General features: G+C 34.5%; 4 protein-coding genes across 5 annotated transcripts; all 4 read left to right on the top strand.

Moving 5' to 3' along the window:
• The first annotated feature begins 2,852 nt into the window (after positions 1–2,852).
• On the top strand, positions 2,853–5,115 carry LOC140807664 (transcription factor DIVARICATA-like). The gene is made up of 2 exons (XM_073164614.1): positions 2,853–3,409; positions 4,608–5,115. The coding sequence occupies exons 1-2, from the start codon at positions 3,033–3,035 to the stop codon at positions 4,876–4,878; spliced, it is 648 nt and encodes a 215-aa protein (XP_073020715.1). The 5' UTR covers positions 2,853–3,032; the 3' UTR covers positions 4,879–5,115.
• A 1,697-nt stretch (positions 5,116–6,812) lies between these two features.
• Positions 6,813–8,645, top strand: LOC140807665 (transcription factor DIVARICATA-like). Its single transcript, XM_073164615.1, has 2 exons — positions 6,813–7,244; positions 8,199–8,645. The coding sequence occupies exons 1-2, from the start codon at positions 6,877–6,879 to the stop codon at positions 8,467–8,469; spliced, it is 639 nt and encodes a 212-aa protein (XP_073020716.1). The 5' UTR covers positions 6,813–6,876; the 3' UTR covers positions 8,470–8,645.
• A 2,417-nt stretch (positions 8,646–11,062) lies between these two features.
• LOC140807856 (uncharacterized protein At2g38710-like) lies at positions 11,063–13,769 on the top strand. The gene is made up of 5 exons (XM_073164816.1): positions 11,063–11,320; positions 11,984–12,103; positions 12,786–12,900; positions 13,070–13,163; positions 13,351–13,769. The coding sequence occupies exons 1-5, from the start codon at positions 11,217–11,219 to the stop codon at positions 13,557–13,559; spliced, it is 642 nt and encodes a 213-aa protein (XP_073020917.1). The 5' UTR covers positions 11,063–11,216; the 3' UTR covers positions 13,560–13,769.
• A 3,709-nt stretch (positions 13,770–17,478) lies between these two features.
• LOC140807643 (vesicle-associated membrane protein 727-like) lies at positions 17,479–20,654 on the top strand. Of its 2 annotated transcripts, XM_073164586.1 has the most exons (6): positions 17,479–17,635; positions 18,096–18,340; positions 18,432–18,630; positions 18,728–18,848; positions 20,182–20,244; positions 20,320–20,654. In XM_073164586.1, exons 2-6 carry the CDS (start codon positions 18,151–18,153, stop codon positions 20,446–20,448), a joined length of 702 nt encoding a protein of 233 aa, XP_073020687.1. In that variant the 5' UTR covers positions 17,479–17,635; positions 18,096–18,150; the 3' UTR covers positions 20,449–20,654. The 2 variants fall into 2 exon arrangements, with proteins under 2 accessions (XP_073020687.1, XP_073020688.1); XM_073164587.1 differs by lacking the exon at positions 17,479–17,635 and having other exon boundaries at positions 18,063–18,340.
• The last annotated feature ends 339 nt before the right edge of the window (positions 20,655–20,993 follow it).

Below are 20,993 nucleotides of genomic sequence, written 5' to 3'. Positions count from 1 at the left end.
AAAATAACACAAAAGTTCTTATAAAACGATCTTGCATGTCAATTTCGTGAGTCACTCACAAAAAATATCACTTTTATGCCAAATATGTTACTTTTTATTGTAAATATGTATGATTAACTGTCTCACGAGTAAAGATATGTCAGACGATTACAAAAAGAACTACTAAAAAAATAATGATTTATCTAACAATCAAGAAAAATGGCAGACCGACCTTAAAAACTCAGTTAACACCATAGACGTACCTTTTATAAGGCCAACCAAGCGGTTGCCTCAGGGTCCGGCCCAATAAGAGGCCCTTTATATACACACACACACACACACACACACACACACATATATATATATATATATATATATATATATATATATATATATATTATTTGTTCTTTAACTTACTTCAAATCTCAACCCTTATTTTTGTTCTTATTTAACAAATAAAGTTTATGGTCTCCTACTTCTATTAAGCTTGAAGGTAATTAATTTTCTTCATGAATTATGCTTTATTTCCATTTCAAATCTTCTTTATAAATACACATTTTTATTTATATTTATAGATTAATCTATCAAAAATACTCACTGAAAATGAAATTTACTTGCAAAATGGGATCTGTAATGTGATTAGAGATCATATTAATTAAATATATAACTAAAGCACACATCGCATTATTTTTAAATTCTTTAATGAGTTATAATTGAATTATGAGTTTTATATAAATTTAATGTGTGACTTTTTTTTTTGAGAGATAATGTGTGACTTGTGTAATTAATAAGTGGATAGTCTATGGAAATAAAATAAAATGTGAATAGAGCTTGAATATGTGGACCGTTGAAAGATGAAATTCATTGTTTTTGGAATTTATTTGTCCTTTCATTCTATGGTTTATTATTTTGACTCAAATAATTTTTTATTTTGTAGTTTCTACGATCATAAAGACTAAAAGTGTAGTTTTTACAAGAATTATCTTCGATCAACAATATCGCAAGATAGACTAAATGAATCTACTAATTGTCGATTGAGAAAGAAATTGTCTGACAATTGGATTACACAGATTTGATAAATATTTTCGCCTCTAAAAAACTAGACGAGTAGTATTTATGTAGTTATTTAAGATATTTATCGAGTTGTTATTGATATAATATATTGATTTTGATATATTTATATATTTATTAGTATATTTGTTATTTGCAAATTGAATTTTATATTTATTAGTGCAACAAGTGGGCCCATTTTTCAATTTTTGTTTCAGGTCTCATTCAACACAGATACGACTCTGGTTAACCATATAGTCGTCAAGATTTTGGTTTCATCAACTTCCTGCTATTATCTTTTCAATAAAAACCCATCTCCCAGAAATTTCACACTTTAAAATATGGTGTTCACAGGGGTGGTGGACTAGATTTCCGAAGAATTAAAGCATACCACATAGCCATTTCAGCCAAGAAAAGATGGAAACTCACGACGAATCCTAATTCTTTGTCCTCCCAGGTGTTTAAAGCTCGTTACTTCCGATGTGATACTTTTTTAGATGCACGAATTGGAGCCAATCCGGGCTTTGTGTGGAGGAGTATCATTTAGAAGAATAGGCTCCGGACATCAAACATTGATCTGGGGCGATCCTAGGCTAGCTGAGCCATGTAACCATTATGTAGAGTCACGGTGTGTTCCGGAGCGTAGCCTCGTTGCGATCACCGGAGAGTGATATCTTCCGACTTAGTTAAAGAGATATTCAATGAGAGGGATCTACGATTAATTGATTTTATCCATTCCGTTGAGTAGAAGGATTCATGCAGATAATTGGATGTGGAGTGGTGACGTGAAGGGCCACTATTAGTAAAGAGCGGATATAAAGCTAGCATTGATGTTCAATAGGGAGCTATCTTCTAATTCACTAAATATATAAATTGGAAACTGATCTGGAAATCACATCTCCCAGCCAAAGTACGAAACTTTCTTTGGAGAACCCACAATGAATGCTTTGATACAATGCAGGATCGAGATCTCGGAGTAGGGATATCAATGAATCAGACTGCTCGTAAGCTGAGCTCGACAAAAATCTCGTCTGTTAGCTCGAGCTAGACGATTTTATCGAACCCAGCTCGAGCTCAAGGGGATTTGGTTTGTAAGATTGCGCACCAATTCGTGAGCTCGAGCTCGACTAGTTTGTTAGGCCTTGAGTATATAATAATGACTTACATTGTCTCATATCGAAATTGAAGTATAAGGTAAGTGATTGAAAGAATGTAAAATGAAAAGTTTGCCACCTTAAATTCTCATATCTTACTTGATCTTTTGGATAAAAATGATCGACGAGCTAGAAAAAGAGCTTGTCTAACGAGCTCGTGCTCGAGCCAGACTCGTTAAACATTATAAACGAGCTATTAACGAGTCGAGCTCAAGCTCGAGCTATTAGCGAGTTTAACAATTTTAAAACGAATCGAGCTCAAGTTTCATGATAAAATCTCGAATCAAACTCGAATAATTGAAAAAATAACTGAGCTCGAGCCTCATGACATAAAGGCTCAAGCACTAGCTCGAGCTATTAGCTTTTTTTTTCTTTTTTCTTTTTCTTTTTTTTTACATATGAGTCATATAGTAGAATATTAATGTCAAATAAATAATATTTGATAATTTCAAAAACCAAAAAAATCAACTTATATAAATAAAATTACAATTTTTCTCATGTTGTAATATGCTTATATGTTCAGTGACTAATTATACATTTCATATATATAAATAAAAAATAATTATTTATTGAGATCCAAAAAAAGAAATTTCAGATAATATGAAGATTCTAGCTGGAAGAAAGAAGTCAAAAGGAAGTTGGTCTCCGATTACTCAGCTAACACCTATAAATTAATTCTCTTCACATCAAACACACGTGTGTGTACGTTGAAGAAAGAGAATCGATTTCAGTTCCTTTCATCAATTAGATATAATTCTAAACAAAATCCCACCAAACTCGACTGCAAATCCGATTCCCCGAAACGAGGGATTACAAATTCTGCAGCCCTTGTCGTTTCACCAATCAACGATGTTCAATTATCAGCAAACGGATCTGAATTCCTTGGCGGTGTGGGATCGGAGAGAGGACAAGGTTTTCGAGAATTCTTTGGTGGAGATTCCTGATTCGGTGGAGAACAGGTGGCAGATCATCGCTAATCGTATCCCGGGGAAGTCACCGGAAGACGTGATGCATCATTACGAGGCTCTGTTGCACGACGTGGGCCAGATTGATGCAGGTCTCGTCGAGCCCCCGAGTTATCCCGATGGAACGGCGCCTCTTGGATCGGATGATCGGCCACGGGCTAGGGAAGCGGGTCAGATATCGTTCGGGTCGGGTTCGACACGGAGTAGGCATTGTGACGTTGAGAGGAAGAAGGGCACGCCCTGGACTGAAGAAGAGCATAGGTTGGTTCTTCTTTAACTGTGAAATGGATATGAATCCGATCAATTGTCTTTTGCCAGTTGGTTTTAGCAAATTTATGATTGTGAAGTGTTGTCATATGGTGGTTGGCCTTATAACCAATTCTCGTAGTTTCTTATGAATCAATGACTTTATACTTTGTAGTAAATCCATATTATTTTAATCCTTGTCTATAAATAAGGGGATTTTCAAAGTTCCCATGGGAAATTTTGTTTATAAGATATATCAGGAGGTCTGGGATATAACAGCTAAGCAAACACGAAGAAATGATTCAGATTTTGAAGAATCTATACGGGCTCAGGTCCAAAGGATCTCTATGTGGGCGGTTTGCATTCTAGATTATGTCGGAACATGCTTAGAAACAAAGAAAGGCGTATGCTTTTATTTGATCTAGAAAAAAAGATATATGATACAGCAATAACAGAAACGATATGGTGGGTTTTGTGATTTGAGACATTTGGAAAGATAATAATAAAGATTTGTTTATCGATACCAGAATCCAAGGTTGCATTTAATTCACATCTCTTTGCTTTACATGTGGTAAAGGCATACTATCTGGTATTTCACGATAGAGACTGTTGGGCTGTATAAATGAAAATTATTCAAACGATGAGTTTAATGGTGACACAAATGCTAACATAGATGAATGGTTAGGTAAGGATGGATCTAATTAAAAGTTAGCGTATTAGCGGAAGGATTTGGTAGCAGTGACAAATAATAAACAGGAGCCAATGTATAAGGAATTTCACGTTTGGCCGGTTTGGGTGCTTAAGCTGCAAGATTGTAACTTGATCACTAACGTCATGCTTGGTTGAACTTTTTATTTTTCGCAGCTTGAGGGTTTTGAAAGTATGAATGATTTCTGTGTATGGAATGTAAATGAGAGCTGATGTTTTTGTTTTGTGATATAAATGTGAGTTCACGTAGATAAATGGATGTACATGAAAGATTATAAAATTTAAAATAGTGTTTGTGGAGTTTGCTTTTAAAAATATTGACACAATGATGGCAGCAGTAACTTGATTAAAAAATCAGATAGAAATCGATGAAAAGAAACTACTAATAGTCGGTGCAGTGGATCATCCTTGTGTGTGCATAATTTGGTGCATCAGAATTCAAGTCTATTTTACTTTAATTTGTGATCCGTTCTTAATATAAACTCATCTGCATCAACTTTTACAGGTTATTTTTAGAAGGGCTGGATAGATTTGGCAAAGGTGACTGGAGAAGCATTTCAAGAAATGTAGTCATCACAAGAACTCCGACGCAAGTTGCTAGTCACGCTCAGAAATATTATATACGTCAATCTGCAGCAAAGAAAGAACGAAAAAGGTCTAGCATTCATGACATCACGACCTCAGTCGATAGCTTAACCGTGCCTGCGCAGCCAAGTCTCCCTGCCCCAAATCAAAGAAGCTTCCAAACCTTCCAGTTTCAAGATGCAGCTCGGTAAAATAGACATTAGTTGTATCTATTAGAAAGAGTTGCAGATTACAACATTTTAATTTTGTAAAAAGTTTTTTTTAAGCTTTTTAGTTTCGGTGTTTGTATAGGTTTATTATTATTATTCGGTGGATTTGGAGGTTAAATGCAGTTGACTTTCTTAGATATATTCAGATGTAAATAATTACGTAAATGTAATTTAACTATAACTTTGATTTAATATAATATCGTCAGGTGTTGAAATATATTTTAAATTTTTTTCTATTTTTCGTTTTGAACTCGAGATCGCTTATTTTGGGAGTTAGGTGCGAAACACTGGACTGGACCCAATGGAAGACCCGTGGGTTTAGGAGTATTCAAACTTCGAATAAAACGAAAAAATCGAAAATTCAAACCGAAAAACCCAACATCGAACCGAAGTCGAATTTTATAATTCGGATATAAAAGTTAAAAACGAAGTTTATTTGGTTCGGTTTCGGATTATATATGTCAAAATCGAAAAAACCGAAAAAACCGAAATTTCATTAAATTAATATTTTTTTTTATTTTTATTTATATTATATATTTTGATATGATAATTAGTGAATGGAAAACAATTTTGAACAATTTTTAGTTGATTGTTTAATTAATTTAGAACTTATATTTAAATATTATACTACGAAAATATATTGAAAGTTAACATATTATATTTTACAATATATTTATATTATTAATTTAAATAATTAAATCAAAACCGAATTAATCTACCGAAATAACCGAACTTTTTTGGTAGAAAATCGAACCGAACCGAAAAAAAATGATTCGGATATCGGATTATATATTTCTAAAACCGAAATAAAAAACCGAAAATCGAACCGAACCGACCGATGAACACCCCTACCCGTGGCTGCTGTTTTGTGTACGGCTCTATTTTATTCTCCTCACTTATACAAAACTTTTGTGAGACTGTTTCATAGATTAATTTGGTGAGATTATCTCTGACTCAACACACGAACAAATATCATTTTTTTGTTGAAAATATTAATTTTATGATCATATGGTCTTTGATTCTTGCCCAAAATCAATAAAATTAATGGCAGCATGGAGAGTGGTATTTTTTAGGAAAAATATTTATATGTTTAGGTACCAAAATAAATTATTCCAAGAATCTTAATTTTAACCATTAGTCACGCCGCAAAACAGTGGATAAAATATAAATCTTATAAGAATATTGAATCTTCAAGCATTTATTTATTCGTTTAAATTTAAATGAATAGTAATTTGAGCTTTCACACAGTTTTATGAGATTTTTTATATATACTTTATCGTCGATAATTTATAAATAAATAGTGATAAAATAAATAATTGGAAAACTTAAATTTAAATGAAGAGTGAGTCTCATGTAAGACCGTCTCATGGATCTTAATCTGTGAGACGGGTCAACCCTACCCATATTCACAATAAAAAGTAATACTCTTAGCATAAAAAGTAATACTTTTTCATGGATAATCCAAATAAGAGACCCGTCTCACAAATACGACCCGTGAGACCGTCTCACATAAGTTTTTGTCTTAAAGAGTGTGTCTCAAGTGAGACCGTCTCACGGATCTTAATCTGTGAGACGGGTCAGCCCTATCGATATTTACAATAAAAATAATACTCTTAGTATAAAAAGTAATATTTTTTCATAGATGACCCAAATACGAGATTTGTCTCACAAATACGACCCGTGAGACCGTCTCACAAAAGTGGTTGACATATATTTTATCGTCGATAAAATAATTAATTGGAAAACTGAAACAGTGAAATATATAATATAATATCTGGTCGACTCAATCTTGTTAAACAAATCGTATCCCACAATATTTGTTTTATTAACTTATGGTAGATGCAGAAGACTCCAGAGTGACGTGGCTAACCGAGTCCAAAACAAAGCTGGACTCTTATTATGAACAGTATATATATTTCCCATTGAAATCTCTAGTTTAAACCCCACAATTCAAAGAAATTTCCACACGGTTTCTTCGCGATGTACGCCAATTTCCGCAATCACTCGGTGGCATGGGATTGGAGAGAGGACAAGATTTTCGAGAATTGTCTGGTGGAGATTCCTGATTATGTAGAGAACAGGTGGCAGTTGATCGCTCAACGTATTCCAGGGAAGTCGGCGGAAGACGTGAGGGTTCATTACGAGGTTCTGTTGTTCGATTTGGGGCAGATTCATGCCGGTATGATCGAGCCTCCGAGTTATCCCGAACAAACGGTGTCTGTTGATTGTGATGATCGGTCACGGTTGAGGGATTCTGGCCAGATATCGTTCGCGTCGTCTCCGGCTCGGAGCAGGCATCTCGAGGTCGACCGGAAGAAGGGGACGCCTTGGACAGAACACGAGCACAGGTTTTTTTTAACCCTTCCGAATTAATTTGCATCACTTTCGAACGTATTTTTTTTAACAGTGTCGTGGATCTTTGTTCGTTTATGTTAAATGAATTTAATATTTATTCTCCTATTAGCGGAGGATGTTAGAGATTGGAAAGTGTTGCTCATAGGATGTCACAATCGTGGCTAGAGAAGTATTTGTGGATAGAAAATTTCTTGAAGCTATCTTGATTTTTAGAGTTTGGAAAGCCAGTTTGAACTTTTGTTTATAAAGTCTTCTATAACGATCTGTATTTTAAGAATGATGTTGGGAAGATAAAGAGGAAAAAAAGAAAGATTCATGGTATCTGTTGGTTCAAGAAAGCCTTGGAGAAAAGACATTGATTTAGTCATTGGAAGGATCCTAGGGTGAACTAAGATCAGAACTAGCTTTTATAAGATTTTCCTCTCAGATACTGCCATCGAGATTGTAACTTGAAGATTGAGATATCTACAACTTGCAAGTGTGTGTAGATAATTGATTTTGGGTTAAATATTTTGCTTTGTGGGATTTGTTTTTTTAAGGTGAATGATGTAAAGTTGTTGAAAAGCTTGATTGTAGAAGTGGATAAAAGTTAACGAAAATCAAAGAAACTAAAGTATACTAGTTGGTGCAGTTTATTCATTGTCTTTACTTGTGGCTACTGAAAATGAGATAGTTGGCTTGAAACTCTGGAAAGGAAAATGTAAACTATGGTCCGACCAACTATGCACTATGGCTGCTCGAAGTCTTGAGCCACTACTAGCGAGAATGTGCTATGATGATGATCATGATGCTTGTTGTTTACTTTTTCTAAAATTTTAAGTTTCACCCCGTTAATTATATTAACTTGCACCCATCCAGAACTTGGGTCTGTCCTGTTGATACCATGTGTTGCATTATGTGCTTGTGATCCATTCCGTATATGTACTCATCCACATCAACTTCTACAGGCTATTTTTACTCGGGCTCAAAAAATATGGCAAAGGCGACTGGAGAAGCATATCAAGAAACCTAATCGTCACAAAAACTCCTACCCAAGTTGCTAGTCATGCTCAGAAATACTTCCTGCGTCAATCTGATGACAAAAAAGTAAAAAAGAGATCGAGCATACACGACATCACAACTACAATCGATAGCTTAACCGTGCCCGCACAGCTGAATTACCCTGTCCCAGATCAAGCACAATTTCAATATTTCCCGTCTCCTTATGATGTTTCATAAATCAACATCCGTATCTTCTAGTTAAAATTTACTTATCATTGCTGTTTAACTCTGCAGCGGGGTTTTTTTTTTGTTTCGGTTTTCTAGGAGTTTTTTTTTTGTTTCGGTTTTCTAGGAGCTTTTTTTTTTGTTTCGGTTTTCTAGGAGTTTTTTTTTTATTCACCTCGACTTTATTTTTTCATTCATTATAGTACGTTAGAGATGAATGCTTTTTAGAATACTTTTCTAAGGCTAGTGATATGATCAATTATACATAAAGTTAAATGAACAAGAAGTATAATTGTCGTAGGCAAGAAATACGATTTTTTTTGTTGTTTTTCTTAATTGTTATATTTTTTAATTGATATATCTATACTATTATATTATATTATTAAGTTTGACATTTTTAATGTAATTAATTTTCAGTGTCATGGTCTGTTTTAATAATAATATATATTAATAAAATGTTTTAATAATAATATCTATTAATAAAGTGTTAAAACTTTAACGTAAGTATCATGAAGCTTAACGGGTAGAAACTTGTTTTCTTAAACTTCAAGTTGTAGTTTCAATTTTTATTTTGGTCTTTTTTTTCTATGTATTTTTTAAATTCTTATATCAAAATTATAGTATATATAGTCTCTCATTATTTCTTTTAATTACGTTTTGATCTTCACTTAAATATAAATCAAATAAATTATAAAAATATTGTACAAGCACACAACACGTGCATCGGTGTACTATCATACAATTAAATATTATGATTATTTGAATGACAAAGTAGATGAAAATGTAATAATATTAATAAAAAAAAAGATAGAATGCTACTAATTTAATAATATACTAAAACCACTTTTTTAAACCATAAATTGTTATTGTTTGCATAAAGATCGCTTGATTTGTTACCAAACACAGGTAATGAATTTTCCATACGAAGGGTGGAATGACAATTAAATTACACCAATCTATTGGGATCTTTAAGATAAAACGAAGCATACATGTAAGGAAAATCGCATATTTTTTGGTAGAATTAATTGAAGGATTCAAAAATCATATGGTAACACATACTTGTTTCTTTATATTAATGTATATATAAATCAATGAAATTGAAAGCTCGTCACCTAAAATTGAATGATTTTTCACCATTGATATTATTCTGCAATGGAAAACGGGTCTCGTGATCCAGTACAGATTTTCTAAATTCACTCAGTTTCTCTCCCTTTTTTTCCCCTACTCCAAATTTGAAATCTGAAATAATTTTCTATGTAATATCGCAGGTCACAGTTCTGGCTATGAATATCCGTCGTTGTGAACATTGCCGAACGAAATTGAAGGAGAAATTACTGAAAATGCCCGGTAACAAATTTCATGGCAAAAACTTGTGTGAGACGGTCTCACGATCGTATTTTGTGAGACGAGTCTTTTATTCGGGTCATCCATGAAAAAATATTAATTTTTATTGTGAATATCAGTAGAATTGACATGTCTCATAGATAAATATTCGTGAGACCGTCTCACAAGAGACCTACTCAAAATTCATGGCCTTGAAAATAGTACTCATTTATAATTTTAAGTATTTACTTTATATTATTGTTTTGTACGTAGGTGTGAATTCGTGTGATATGGACATAGAAAACAATCTTGTGCTAGTCATGGGCACATTGGATCCAATGATATTGACAAAAGACGTCGCCAAATTAGGCAAAAGAGTAGAACTTTTATCTTACGATAAATATCCCAAAAACTTCAAGGAAAAATCGGAGTGTAATAAGACCAAAAGAAGTGGTCAAGAAAGGGGAGAGAAGCAAAAGAATGTCCCTTGCAATAATGAGAAGACATGCATGGATTATTTCTGCAAAGTTCATCCAAAGTTTCGTAATCCAGTCAATAATTATGCTACACCACCTAACTTATTCTCGATGGACGGGGGATTTGGACTCGATGGTTATTCGGGTTATAACCCGGGACCGTATGCATGTTACCCGTTTATACGTATGTAGAAATCGGATCAGGGTCAGATACACTTGAAGTAGAACTCAAAAAACTTTAATTTTCAGGTGTAAATAAATTATGTACATGTTTTTGATTGAGAGTAAGATAAATTTGTTGGTGTTCCTTTACTTCTTTCATTGTGTTTTAGTCATAGTTTATGTTTTTAAGAAGAAACCTATGATGTATTATATTTACGTCCCTCTTTGCTTTTTCATGTGTTTTTTTTTGGGAATTTATTATTTTTATAATTGTTAAATAATTTCAAAAGATTTTCGATACATTAATTGATTTTATTAAAACACTTTTAGAATACATTTGGATTAGTTTTTTTTTTTTTTTTTCCAAAAAATTGTTCATAAAATCAAAAGTATTCAAAGGGTTCCTTGGTTTTATCCGAAGTTTCAACTCATACTTCTAGACTTTAGTAGAGAACTCCTAAAACAAATTTAAAAATTAAAGAATGTTTATTGTTTGTGACTTTGTATATTTAAAAAAAGTAATTTAGTTAGTTGCATTTTTACAACTGTAATTAAATCCAAATAATTAAATTTAAATAATTCTGGTTATTAGAACAATGTACTGAATAAATACCCGACCCGACCCGACGTTATTGTCGGAAGCAAAGAGCATAAACCAAGCTACGCTACGTTCCCTTGTCCAACTCCATTTCACACACCCCAACATTGTTCCTCTAATCCTCTCAGACCTTACCAATCGATCCTCAAAATCGGCCGATTCTGGATTTTTATAGTGGAATCGGTGACGGAACGAACACAATGGTGTCGGCTAACAGAGAGATGGTGGTCTACTGCTTCGACACTCTGGTGGCGCACTACAACAGCGAACAAGCTCCGCCCCCTGCTTTTGATGAGGGTCAACAGTATGCGAATTCCATTATATGTTTCTGAATTTCTTGTTTTTCGGGTATTTTATGGAATTAAGTTTCGTGGGTATGATTGGGAGCATCAAATTTTGATTAAAATTATAATTTTATTGCTTTACCTCTTAAAATTATATTAAATTGTGACCGATCACTCTATGGATCCGGTCCAAATTTATTGAACAAAAATTTCTCTGTGATGCATGGCTTTTAGTATTTCATTTGTTTGTTTGTTTTTATTTCTGTTTTCTTCTGTCAAGGAATCGTGATTTACATAATTTTAGTTTCTGTGAAATTAAACGGTTGTTATTTGCTTGACAATCAGTGTCCTTGAACAATTGTTTTCGATCATGTTTTCACTATCGGAAACAGGTGTTCCATCCCTTATTGAGTTGAGGAGTTGGGAAAAAATTAATTGTAACCGGTGTCTTGATCATACTTTAGTGTTAAGATGCTAAATATTCATATCTTACTTTTCATTTTTCTAAAAGATTTCATGCCTATACACTGGTGATGGTTACACTTTTTGTCTCCTAATTAAATAAAATATTGGTTTAGTTTCAATTTGTGAGGTTTTTTGCTGTAAAATAAAGTGCATGGCGACCAAGCAGAATTGTTTTGATGTGAGACATATACCTCTCTCAAAGTTTACTCTGGTTTCAGCCCCTTGTTTGTGACTTGGAAGAAAACAGTAAATGGTGGGGAGCCTCGATTACGTGGATGCATAGGAACTCTTGAAGCTCGTGGCTTAATTAATGGATTCAAGGACTATGCTTTGACAAGGTTGTTTGCGTTAGCTATATTGATCCATTGTACTGCGTGTCTGCTTTGCTTGGTGTTTAGGATATTTGGCATATTTAGTGTTCTCATATGTTTTCTTGAATCATATGTTGAATCTGATGACCCTATCATGCACACTATGAATACAGATTGACACTTGTGATTTTGATCCATGGGTGAGGTTTAGCAAGACTTAGTGCCATGATAGAAGCGGTTTCCATATGCTGCTCATTCCTGAATTCTCGATTTTCCATCTTTCGCTGCATTTTTGTGCATCTTATTGTCTCCTTCCTAATCAGCTTGTATAAGCTATTTCTGTTGAGAAGTATGCGATAGAAATTGGTCTACGATGGAGCCAGATAAAATTTACATATCCTTCCTGCCAGTGAAGTTGAGAGTCTTATGCTTAAACATATTTATATACATTGTTTCTTGCGTATAAACTCATTACTTTCTCAAGTCATCAATGGAATTTGGAGCATTTCACAGTGTTTAATTTCTAATCAGTCTGCGGGAACAGAATTATGAATAATTAATGTGATTAACATCTTATTGTGCTCGGCTATTACTAATTTAGATCGTCTTAGTCAAAAGCGTTGCTGCAATAGTCAGAAGCATCAGTAGTGCAGATGTTTGTCTTTTCCTTTATCATTAAGCATCTTATAAAATTTTTCACATTTTACAGTGCCCTGAAAGACCGGCGATTTCCCCCTATACAAGCAAAGGAGTTACCTAACTTGGAATGTACAGTTTCCATCCTGATTAATTATGAAATTGCTCGTGACTACCTTGACTGGGAGGTTAGAGCGTTCATGAAATTTAATCTGTTGTGAAATTTGTGTATGTGTGCCTGATGTCCAACTTTCGGGTTTGACATGTATCGAACTATACGGATAATGTGCATCTGGCCTTAAATTTTTCCGTTAAAATCTGATTCTCAAATCTCTAGTATTTACATTGTCCTGGCAGGTTGGGAAGCATGGGATAATTATTGAGTTTACTGATCCTGATTACAATACAACACGTAGCGCTACCTACTTGCCTGAGGTTGCTGCCCATGAAGGTGACTTCTGATCCTTTTGATTTCTCCCTTCATACAAAACTCGACTCTAAAATACTCGTGCTCTGTAAATCCCTACCCTGGAAATTCTAAGTGAACCACTCACCCATATGGAAGACTGTTCACTACTGCCTAGTGCATACCGTCTAGCTCCAAGCTAACCATATTTAACTTGTTTTTATCATGTTAGGCTGGACAAAGATTGAAGCGATAAACTCGTTAATGAGGAAGGCCGGCTACAATGGCCTCATAACCGAACCCCTGAGAAGGCGTATTCGACTAACACGTTACCAGAGCACTCTATTTACCATGCAATACGGCGACTATGTTGCCTATGTGAAGACAACTCGAGGTGCCGCTCCGACTATTTCTGAGGCAAAACCGAGCAATTGCTGGTAATTCCTCCACCTTCTGTTTAAGCCTCGAATTATTTGGCTGCTGCTAAGGGAAGGTATCATTGATTTCAGCAAAAAGCTGCATGGGACTAATTGCAAATGTACCAAATTCCATAAAATACATTTCATTGTCAAGATACCACTTACTTAAATTTCCCCAAATGGAACTATTCGTCTCACTCATTGTATGCAATGATGATCATATTTGGGTTAATTGTTGATTTAAAACGTTTTAGCAACTTCTATGTCTTTGAGAAAAAGAATGAGGTAAGGGAGTAAGAATTTTGTTGTTTCTGATGGTATTTACATGTCTAGTTATAAATGATGTTTCACCTCATTCGGGACCGAAGGTCCAACAACATTTTAAATACAATATTTTATGAGCAGGTCTATTGTGAGACGGTCTTTCGAATTTTTATCTGTAATACGGGTCAACTCTACCGATATTCACAATAAAAAGTAATACTCTTAGCATAAAAAATAATACATTTTCATGGATGATCCAAATAAAATATCTGTCTCAGAAGATACGATCCGTGAGTTCGTCTTACATAAATTTTTGTCGTATTTTATTATAATCACATTACCCCAAATATAGACCTAAGAAACTGAAATTCTTTGAAAATTACATAAGTCGGTCTTCTTTTCTAATCATGTAAATCAGCCTAACTCCACGTAAAAGGCTGATTATTTTTTATTACAAGCATATGTATTGTTTGCAATATTCGTTTCGAAAGCACCAAATTCAGAAAATTTTATGTATTCAACTGCGGAAAACTTGAAGTGATCGAGCCAAGCGAACTGATGTCTAATTATTAGTTAGTATTTAGTACTAACACCTTGTCAAAAAAGCGTTCTAAATCTCCTCGTTTAAAATCATCGGGATCATACAAATTTCAAGTAATCGCAAAGCAAGCTTTGATGTATGTAAATGAGCAAGAAGCTAGTCCGTGAGTTAATTAAGACATTAAAATTGGAGCAAAATTCAGTAAATACACTGTCAGAAGGACCAGAACCGCAAAATCCAATTGAATGCTAGGAAAATTTCCAAGTCTTGGAAACATAAAACAGAATAGCCTTCACGACTTCGTAACAATTCCAGGATTTTCATACACTAGTTGATCATATAAAACTTATTCAACACTCCCTCAAAACACAGCAGGTTCCCTTCCCGAAGCCCCAAAAATAGCCACAAATAAAACACCAGGCTGCATTTCAGATCACGGTGTTGGTTGTTGTCAATGTCCCTTGAACATTTGGGTTATTTGTAACATGCCTTGTCCTCAGTTTTACTACCTTTCTTCCTGCAAATTTCTTAGCCTGGTCGCGCATTGGTGTATCTCGTCTGGAGTCATATTCTTAATGCAGACTACACACTCATTCTTGTTTACTGTATTACAAATAAATAATAAACGAATCACTTGCATCAGCAACAAGAACACAAAACAACGTAGCTGGTGATAATTGGCAAGTTGGTCAGTTTGCATGTTATATGTCAAGTCTATCTTATGTCCGAATACTACTGGAACTGGAGTTTTGTTTTCTATCTCATAAGAGTATGGCTCGTTGCATCTAAAACCATTCTTCACAGTAAAAAAGATTTTAAAGAAGAATTGTAATTCTTCTCGCTATGATTTGGTGTTTCAGCTCAAAGGAAGCCATCATCATCATTCATGGACGATTCATCAGTCTTCAGCATCCAAGTTAGTTTGGGGCTTCTGTCACGATAATACCCCAAAAAAAAAAGAAATAATCACATCATTCCCTCATTAATATTACTGCTTAGGCGGCATAACGTGATGCACTAAGTCACTGTTTCTGATAAAGAAAGCGATTCCGAACAACTTGATCTCGTCATTCTTCTTTGATTAAAAGTCTCGAGTATTCTAAACCACTAAAGGGTTACTACAATAAAGATCAAGAAATAAAGATGATCGATTATAGTTCCAGTATTTTTTGATAATTAAAAAACTCAAGTTTCTTTATTTTTCTCTCAAACATGTCGAAACACATTCCCCCTTTTTTATGTCAAATTTGGAATCTCCATTTTTCCGATGTTCTCAATTTATGTTGCAAAATCAGTATTTCGGAAAATGGTCCAAGTAGTTTCACCTTTTTCCACTTAGAATATCAGTTAAAAATGGATAACAAACAGCCAAATTTTCGTTTTTCCCAGCTGAAAAAAGTTAAAGACAAAAAAATAACAGAAACCAAATAAACTCTCCCAAATCAAAGAGATGTTACCACAAAACCCTAAACCCTAATCCAAGCTGAGTATATTTTTACATACGAATATTTCCAACACACATGTGCGCGCACTAAAACATTCACAGGCATACAACAAGACATAAAGAGAGGTTTGAGATCTCACTATATAACCCCTTTAAAAGAGGATGATAACCACGATTAAGCTCAGTGATCACCTCCAGATGAGGATTTTTTTCTCTAAAAGCTAGAAGACGAGATTCCATAAATTCCCTAAATTCAAAATCAAAATACTCAGTCCTGTTTATAAGTTATATAACGAAATAATCAGTGCCATTTGACTCGTTAAAAATTAAGTTGTTTATCCATTTCCGTCAAGTATGCATAAGATGACCGTGAAAAATTCTATGTTTGAGTCTTTCTTAGGATATGCAAATCTAGCCACTGCATATTACCATAAGACGTAATAACTACACATCAATGTGTTGTGCCACTATTCGAGAAATGAATTGTGGACTATCATCGGATAAGTTTAGACTTAGCTTTTAAACAAGGGAAAAGAGTAAACTTTAAATTATAATAGAGAATGAAGGGTATTCATTCGTAACAATACCAAAATTGCACTTAAAAGAAACAGTATACTAGACCTGATGTGTTAATCTCTAAGCTCACAAAAGCTTTGTCCATCACAAGAATAGCTAGCCACTCATTGAGAAAACTCAAAGGTGGAAGGAGACCCTGCGCTACCTACATTGGAGGGTTTGCACATGCCTGTATTTTTCTCGTAATGCACGACAAAAATTCCACCAATCAAACTTTTTCCCCCCGATCCTACGAATATCATTAATCCTTCAAAAGCGAATTCTTTAAAAAAAAAACTACCGAGACCCATAAACCAGCTGAAAAAAGCCTATTAAAAAGAATATCTACGAACTGAAAAAATAAAACTAACTCGAACAAATTGTTGAAAGATCAATTGACCTGATTCCTCTGCTGCTGCCCCCCAATTACAGACACTCACAACGAGCTTTTGTAGTTGCCACACACCTCTGAATGACAGTTCCGATTCTTCTCTTCAAAAATCGCAGCTTCCCCAACACTCTGCTATTCAATTCAAACTCTGAAAAAAGGGAACGCCACGAGGAAAACAAAAATGGGGGGCAGGCAGGTTCATTTGATAATTTGCGCAAAGTCGTATAAATTATAAAACGTGTTGAAATACGATTTTTGGAATTCTTGAACCGATTCTATCGGGGAAAGGATCAACGCCTCCAGACCTTCAAAATGTAAAACCAAGTAGTCACAAATTTGCGTGATATAGTTTTATGAGTCATATTTTGTGAGACAGATATCTTATTTAGTCTTTCATGAAAAAATATTACTTTTTACTTTTTATGTTAAGAGTATTATTTTTTGTTGTCAATATCGATAAAGTTGACCGTCTCATAGATAAAAATTCGTGAAATCATCTTAAAGCTACTAAGTGAGTTATACGTATCAGCTTTGATACGTTGTTTGTTAATTATATATATTCCGAAAATCACATTTATTTTAAAACTAAAAATCTTATTTATAACATTTTTTTTCTGAAAATAATGTATTCAATTAAGTTTTATTATTATCATTATTATTATTATTTATTAAGTTATGATTTTATTGTTTTATTATTATATAAAAAATCGGGGTCATACCCAAGAAAGGAGAAATAGAATGCAAATAGTGGAATAGGTGGCAATAATTCATTTCTATATATTTCTACAGTCCTCTGGCATACATCTTAATTTCCAATTTCTTAACCGCAACGCAATCCGCCCAAATTAATTAGTATCATTCCAGAAGATGATCCGGATCTATTGATTTCGCTTCGTATCACAGGTTTCAGTTTAATCGTTTCATGGATTTGATTTAGCTTTTATTTGATGATGATAAGTACCCTGTTGTTTTACTTTGATTATTTTGAGTTACCACTTTTTATCGTCATTTTCGGCTTGAGGTATGCAATTATTGTCTGGGTTCTCGTTACGATTTTCACTCGTTGAGTGTCCACTTGCAATTCGAGCATGATGATTTTCGTTGCGATGCCGTTGATTTTGTTGGTTTTGAGTTGTTAATTTAATTATTTTGATTGATCGTGGTTAGGGTACTGGGGTTACGTTTACTTTTGGCTCTAAAGAAATTGTATAGATGCATGCCGGAGCTGATTTGGGTCTTAGGTCTCGTGTGTTATTTCTGCACTTTTTCGTTGCTTGGGTTTCGAGTAGAGGGAGTGCATTGGCTGAGCTTGTGATTACTGATTCATTTGTTTGCCTAAGTTCTTTTATCTCTTTAATTTTAGGTGGAAAGGACTTATCCCTGGCGTTAATTTGTTTTGTGGGATTGGTTTTTGGAAAATGAGTCCAAAAGGTTTGATTTACAGCTTCGTTGCGAAAGGGACCGTTGTTCTGGCCGAGCACACTCCTTATTCTGGAAACTTCAGTACAATTGCCGTTCAATGCTTGCAAAAGCTTCCTTCGAATAGCAACAAGTATACTTACTCGTGCGATGGTCACACGTTCAATTTCCTCCTCGAAAATGGATTTGGTACTTGATCCTTAATGTTCTCAACTGTTCATGTGCCCCTTTTCAGCTCAAATTATATCTAGAGAAATTATAATGCTCGTTTGATTTGCAGTCTTCCTCGTAGTTGCGGATGAATCAATGGGAAGAAGTGTACCTTTTGTATTTCTTGAGAAAGTGAAGGATGATTTCAAACAACGGTATGGAGACAGCATCAAGAATGATGGTCAACACCCTCTAGCAGATGATGATGAGGATGATGATTTGTTTGAGGATCGGTTTAGCATTGCGTATAATCTTGACCGAGAATTTGGGTGCGTATATAGCTTGTTTTTCGTGGAAATGCATGATGAATTAAATTTTCTGATGTCCAAAAATGTGCAAGAATTTTTATATTGTGTTCTTTACTAGGCCAAGGCTTAAAGAGCACATGGAATATTGCATGAATCATCCTGAAGAAATCAATAAGCTATCCAAATTGAAGGCACAAATAACAGAGGTCAAAGGGATAATGATGGACAACATAGAGAAGGTAATCGTTCATTTCATACAACTGTTAGATAGAATGTAAATTAAGGTTAAATGTTGCATGGGTGTTAAAAAAAATGTGCCAAGATTACGTTTGTGTGCGATAAAAATGGTTGTTTCCGTTGTATTTGACCATTTTTCTTTTCATCTCTTTGGCCTTTTCATGTTTGTAATTATAATGGTTCTGATTTGCTAAATCAAATTCTGATTAGCTAAGGTTGCTAAATTGTCAGTTAGGAGATACATGAAACTACATTGACAATGGTAGTGAATATTTTAGTCAAGATCCACTTGTATAAACTCCTGGTCCATTAAGTGTTGGAGTCACAGAGTTTTGCTTGTGCAACCCGGCCCGCTACAAGGATCTTTTTGTCTCTTCTTTAACCCCGCTCTGTTTTGTCTGAGTGTTCATGTATGATGTGATGAAAATTTTCCCAGTCTTGTGAGCTGGACACTGGACTAACACTTGATCCGTTCTGTTGAATTTATCTCTCACACTTACCTGTTTGTCTTCTCATCCTTTGCAAGCAAGCATGGCTTACATAGAATTTTGAGCCAGAAGAAGATTCTCTACTAACATATCATGCATTCATAATGTTCCATGAATCACTGCCGATAGACCATAATGTATTGAAGAACTCAGTGAAAAGGATGTGGACTTCTTTGTTTGTTTTTTTTTTTTTTTTTTTGGGGGGGGGGGGGGTGTGTGGGAGGATACAGATAGCTGTAAGCTCATGAAATGAGATGACCCTTGAAGCTTTAAGTGTAAAAGATGTCTTGTTAATCTCTTTCACTCTTCAGCTTTGACTAATTCACAAAGTCATGGCTCCAAAAGGACCTCTCAATTCTTCCGGTCATTAGGGATCATGGATTAAGAATATTGAATTCTGCGCGTTGTGTTATTTCTTCTTTTTTTAGCATTTTATGAATGTCACTACACAGTTCTTTTTAACTCAAGGGATCTAAATTAAAAAATCTTCCTCTCTCATTCTGTCATTCATGTTCACCAAATGATTCCTTTGAAGTTTGTGAAGTTAGTAAAATATAAATCGAATTATTGTCGCCTCCCACGAGTACGTGCTTTTGGGCCGACAGGCTTAATATGGTTAATTAGGGCCAAGAGGTCAAAGATTCAAGACTCTTTGAATAGAGCAAAATCCCATATATTTAAGTTAGTGCATGTCTTGGATATTGAAACTCAACATATTGGATATCCCCGGCTCTTGGCTCCCACTTAAGAGTACAAAGCTACTGATTATCTTCTCTCACGAGCTCAAGCTTTTACACCAAGCGGTTTTAACATAGCTCCAATTATTCGACTATTTTTTTGGCTTCAGGTTTTGGATCGTGGTGAGAAGATTGAACTACTGGTTGATAAAACAGAAAATCTTCAGTTCCAGGTGAGAATTTTTCTTCTAGGAAAACATAGATACTTGGAACGTGATAGTAACATGTTCAGGAAATATATTTTTCAGGCTGACAGCTTCCAAAGGCAAGGAAGGCAGCTGCGTCGTAAAATGTGGCTGCAAAATCTTCACATGAAGCTGATGATCGGAGGAGCTGTTCTCGTCCTGCTCTTCATCATTTGGTTCATATTTCACTAAACATGGCAGACTTTGGATCTGAAACGTAATGAATATATTGTGAGTGATCTGTGTTTCTTTTCTCGTACTAGCACGGTATGTTCATGTATATTTGTTGGTGCAACACTACGACATCGTTAATGTTCTTGCACATTACACGCATATTCCTTCCAGATCATTTATCGTCATCTTGTTAATCAAGCAAGCATTGTGTTGTCTGGATACTACGCACAATCATTATGCAAAGGCTCTCTTAGCTAAGCTGTCGTCATCTATATCTCGAGAATATACCTTAGAGTATCCGTCTGAAATTTCACCCACAAGAAACCAAGTTGACCTTTGTAGCAACTCAAGGAGTTCACCTTTCATGTAATAGTCGACACTCCATGTTTCCAATGTATGCGTGTGGGGTTTGAGGATTGAATTGTACGCCTTTTTTTATGGTTGTTTTCTTTAAATGAGTTACGATTTTTAAATTTTTTATTTATTTCACTGGTTCTAATTTATATATATATATAATTTTCGTGTATAAATTATGATCTAATATATTATGTACACTGATTTTC

The sequence above is a fragment of the Primulina eburnea genome, chromosome 12 (genome assembly GCF_022965805.1).
Source record: "Primulina eburnea isolate SZY01 chromosome 12, ASM2296580v1, whole genome shotgun sequence".
In the NCBI taxonomy this organism is placed as follows: domain Eukaryota; kingdom Viridiplantae; phylum Streptophyta; class Magnoliopsida; order Lamiales; family Gesneriaceae; genus Primulina; species Primulina eburnea.
Note: the sequence above shows the minus strand (reverse complement) of the source record. Positions and strands in the feature narration are given on the sequence as shown.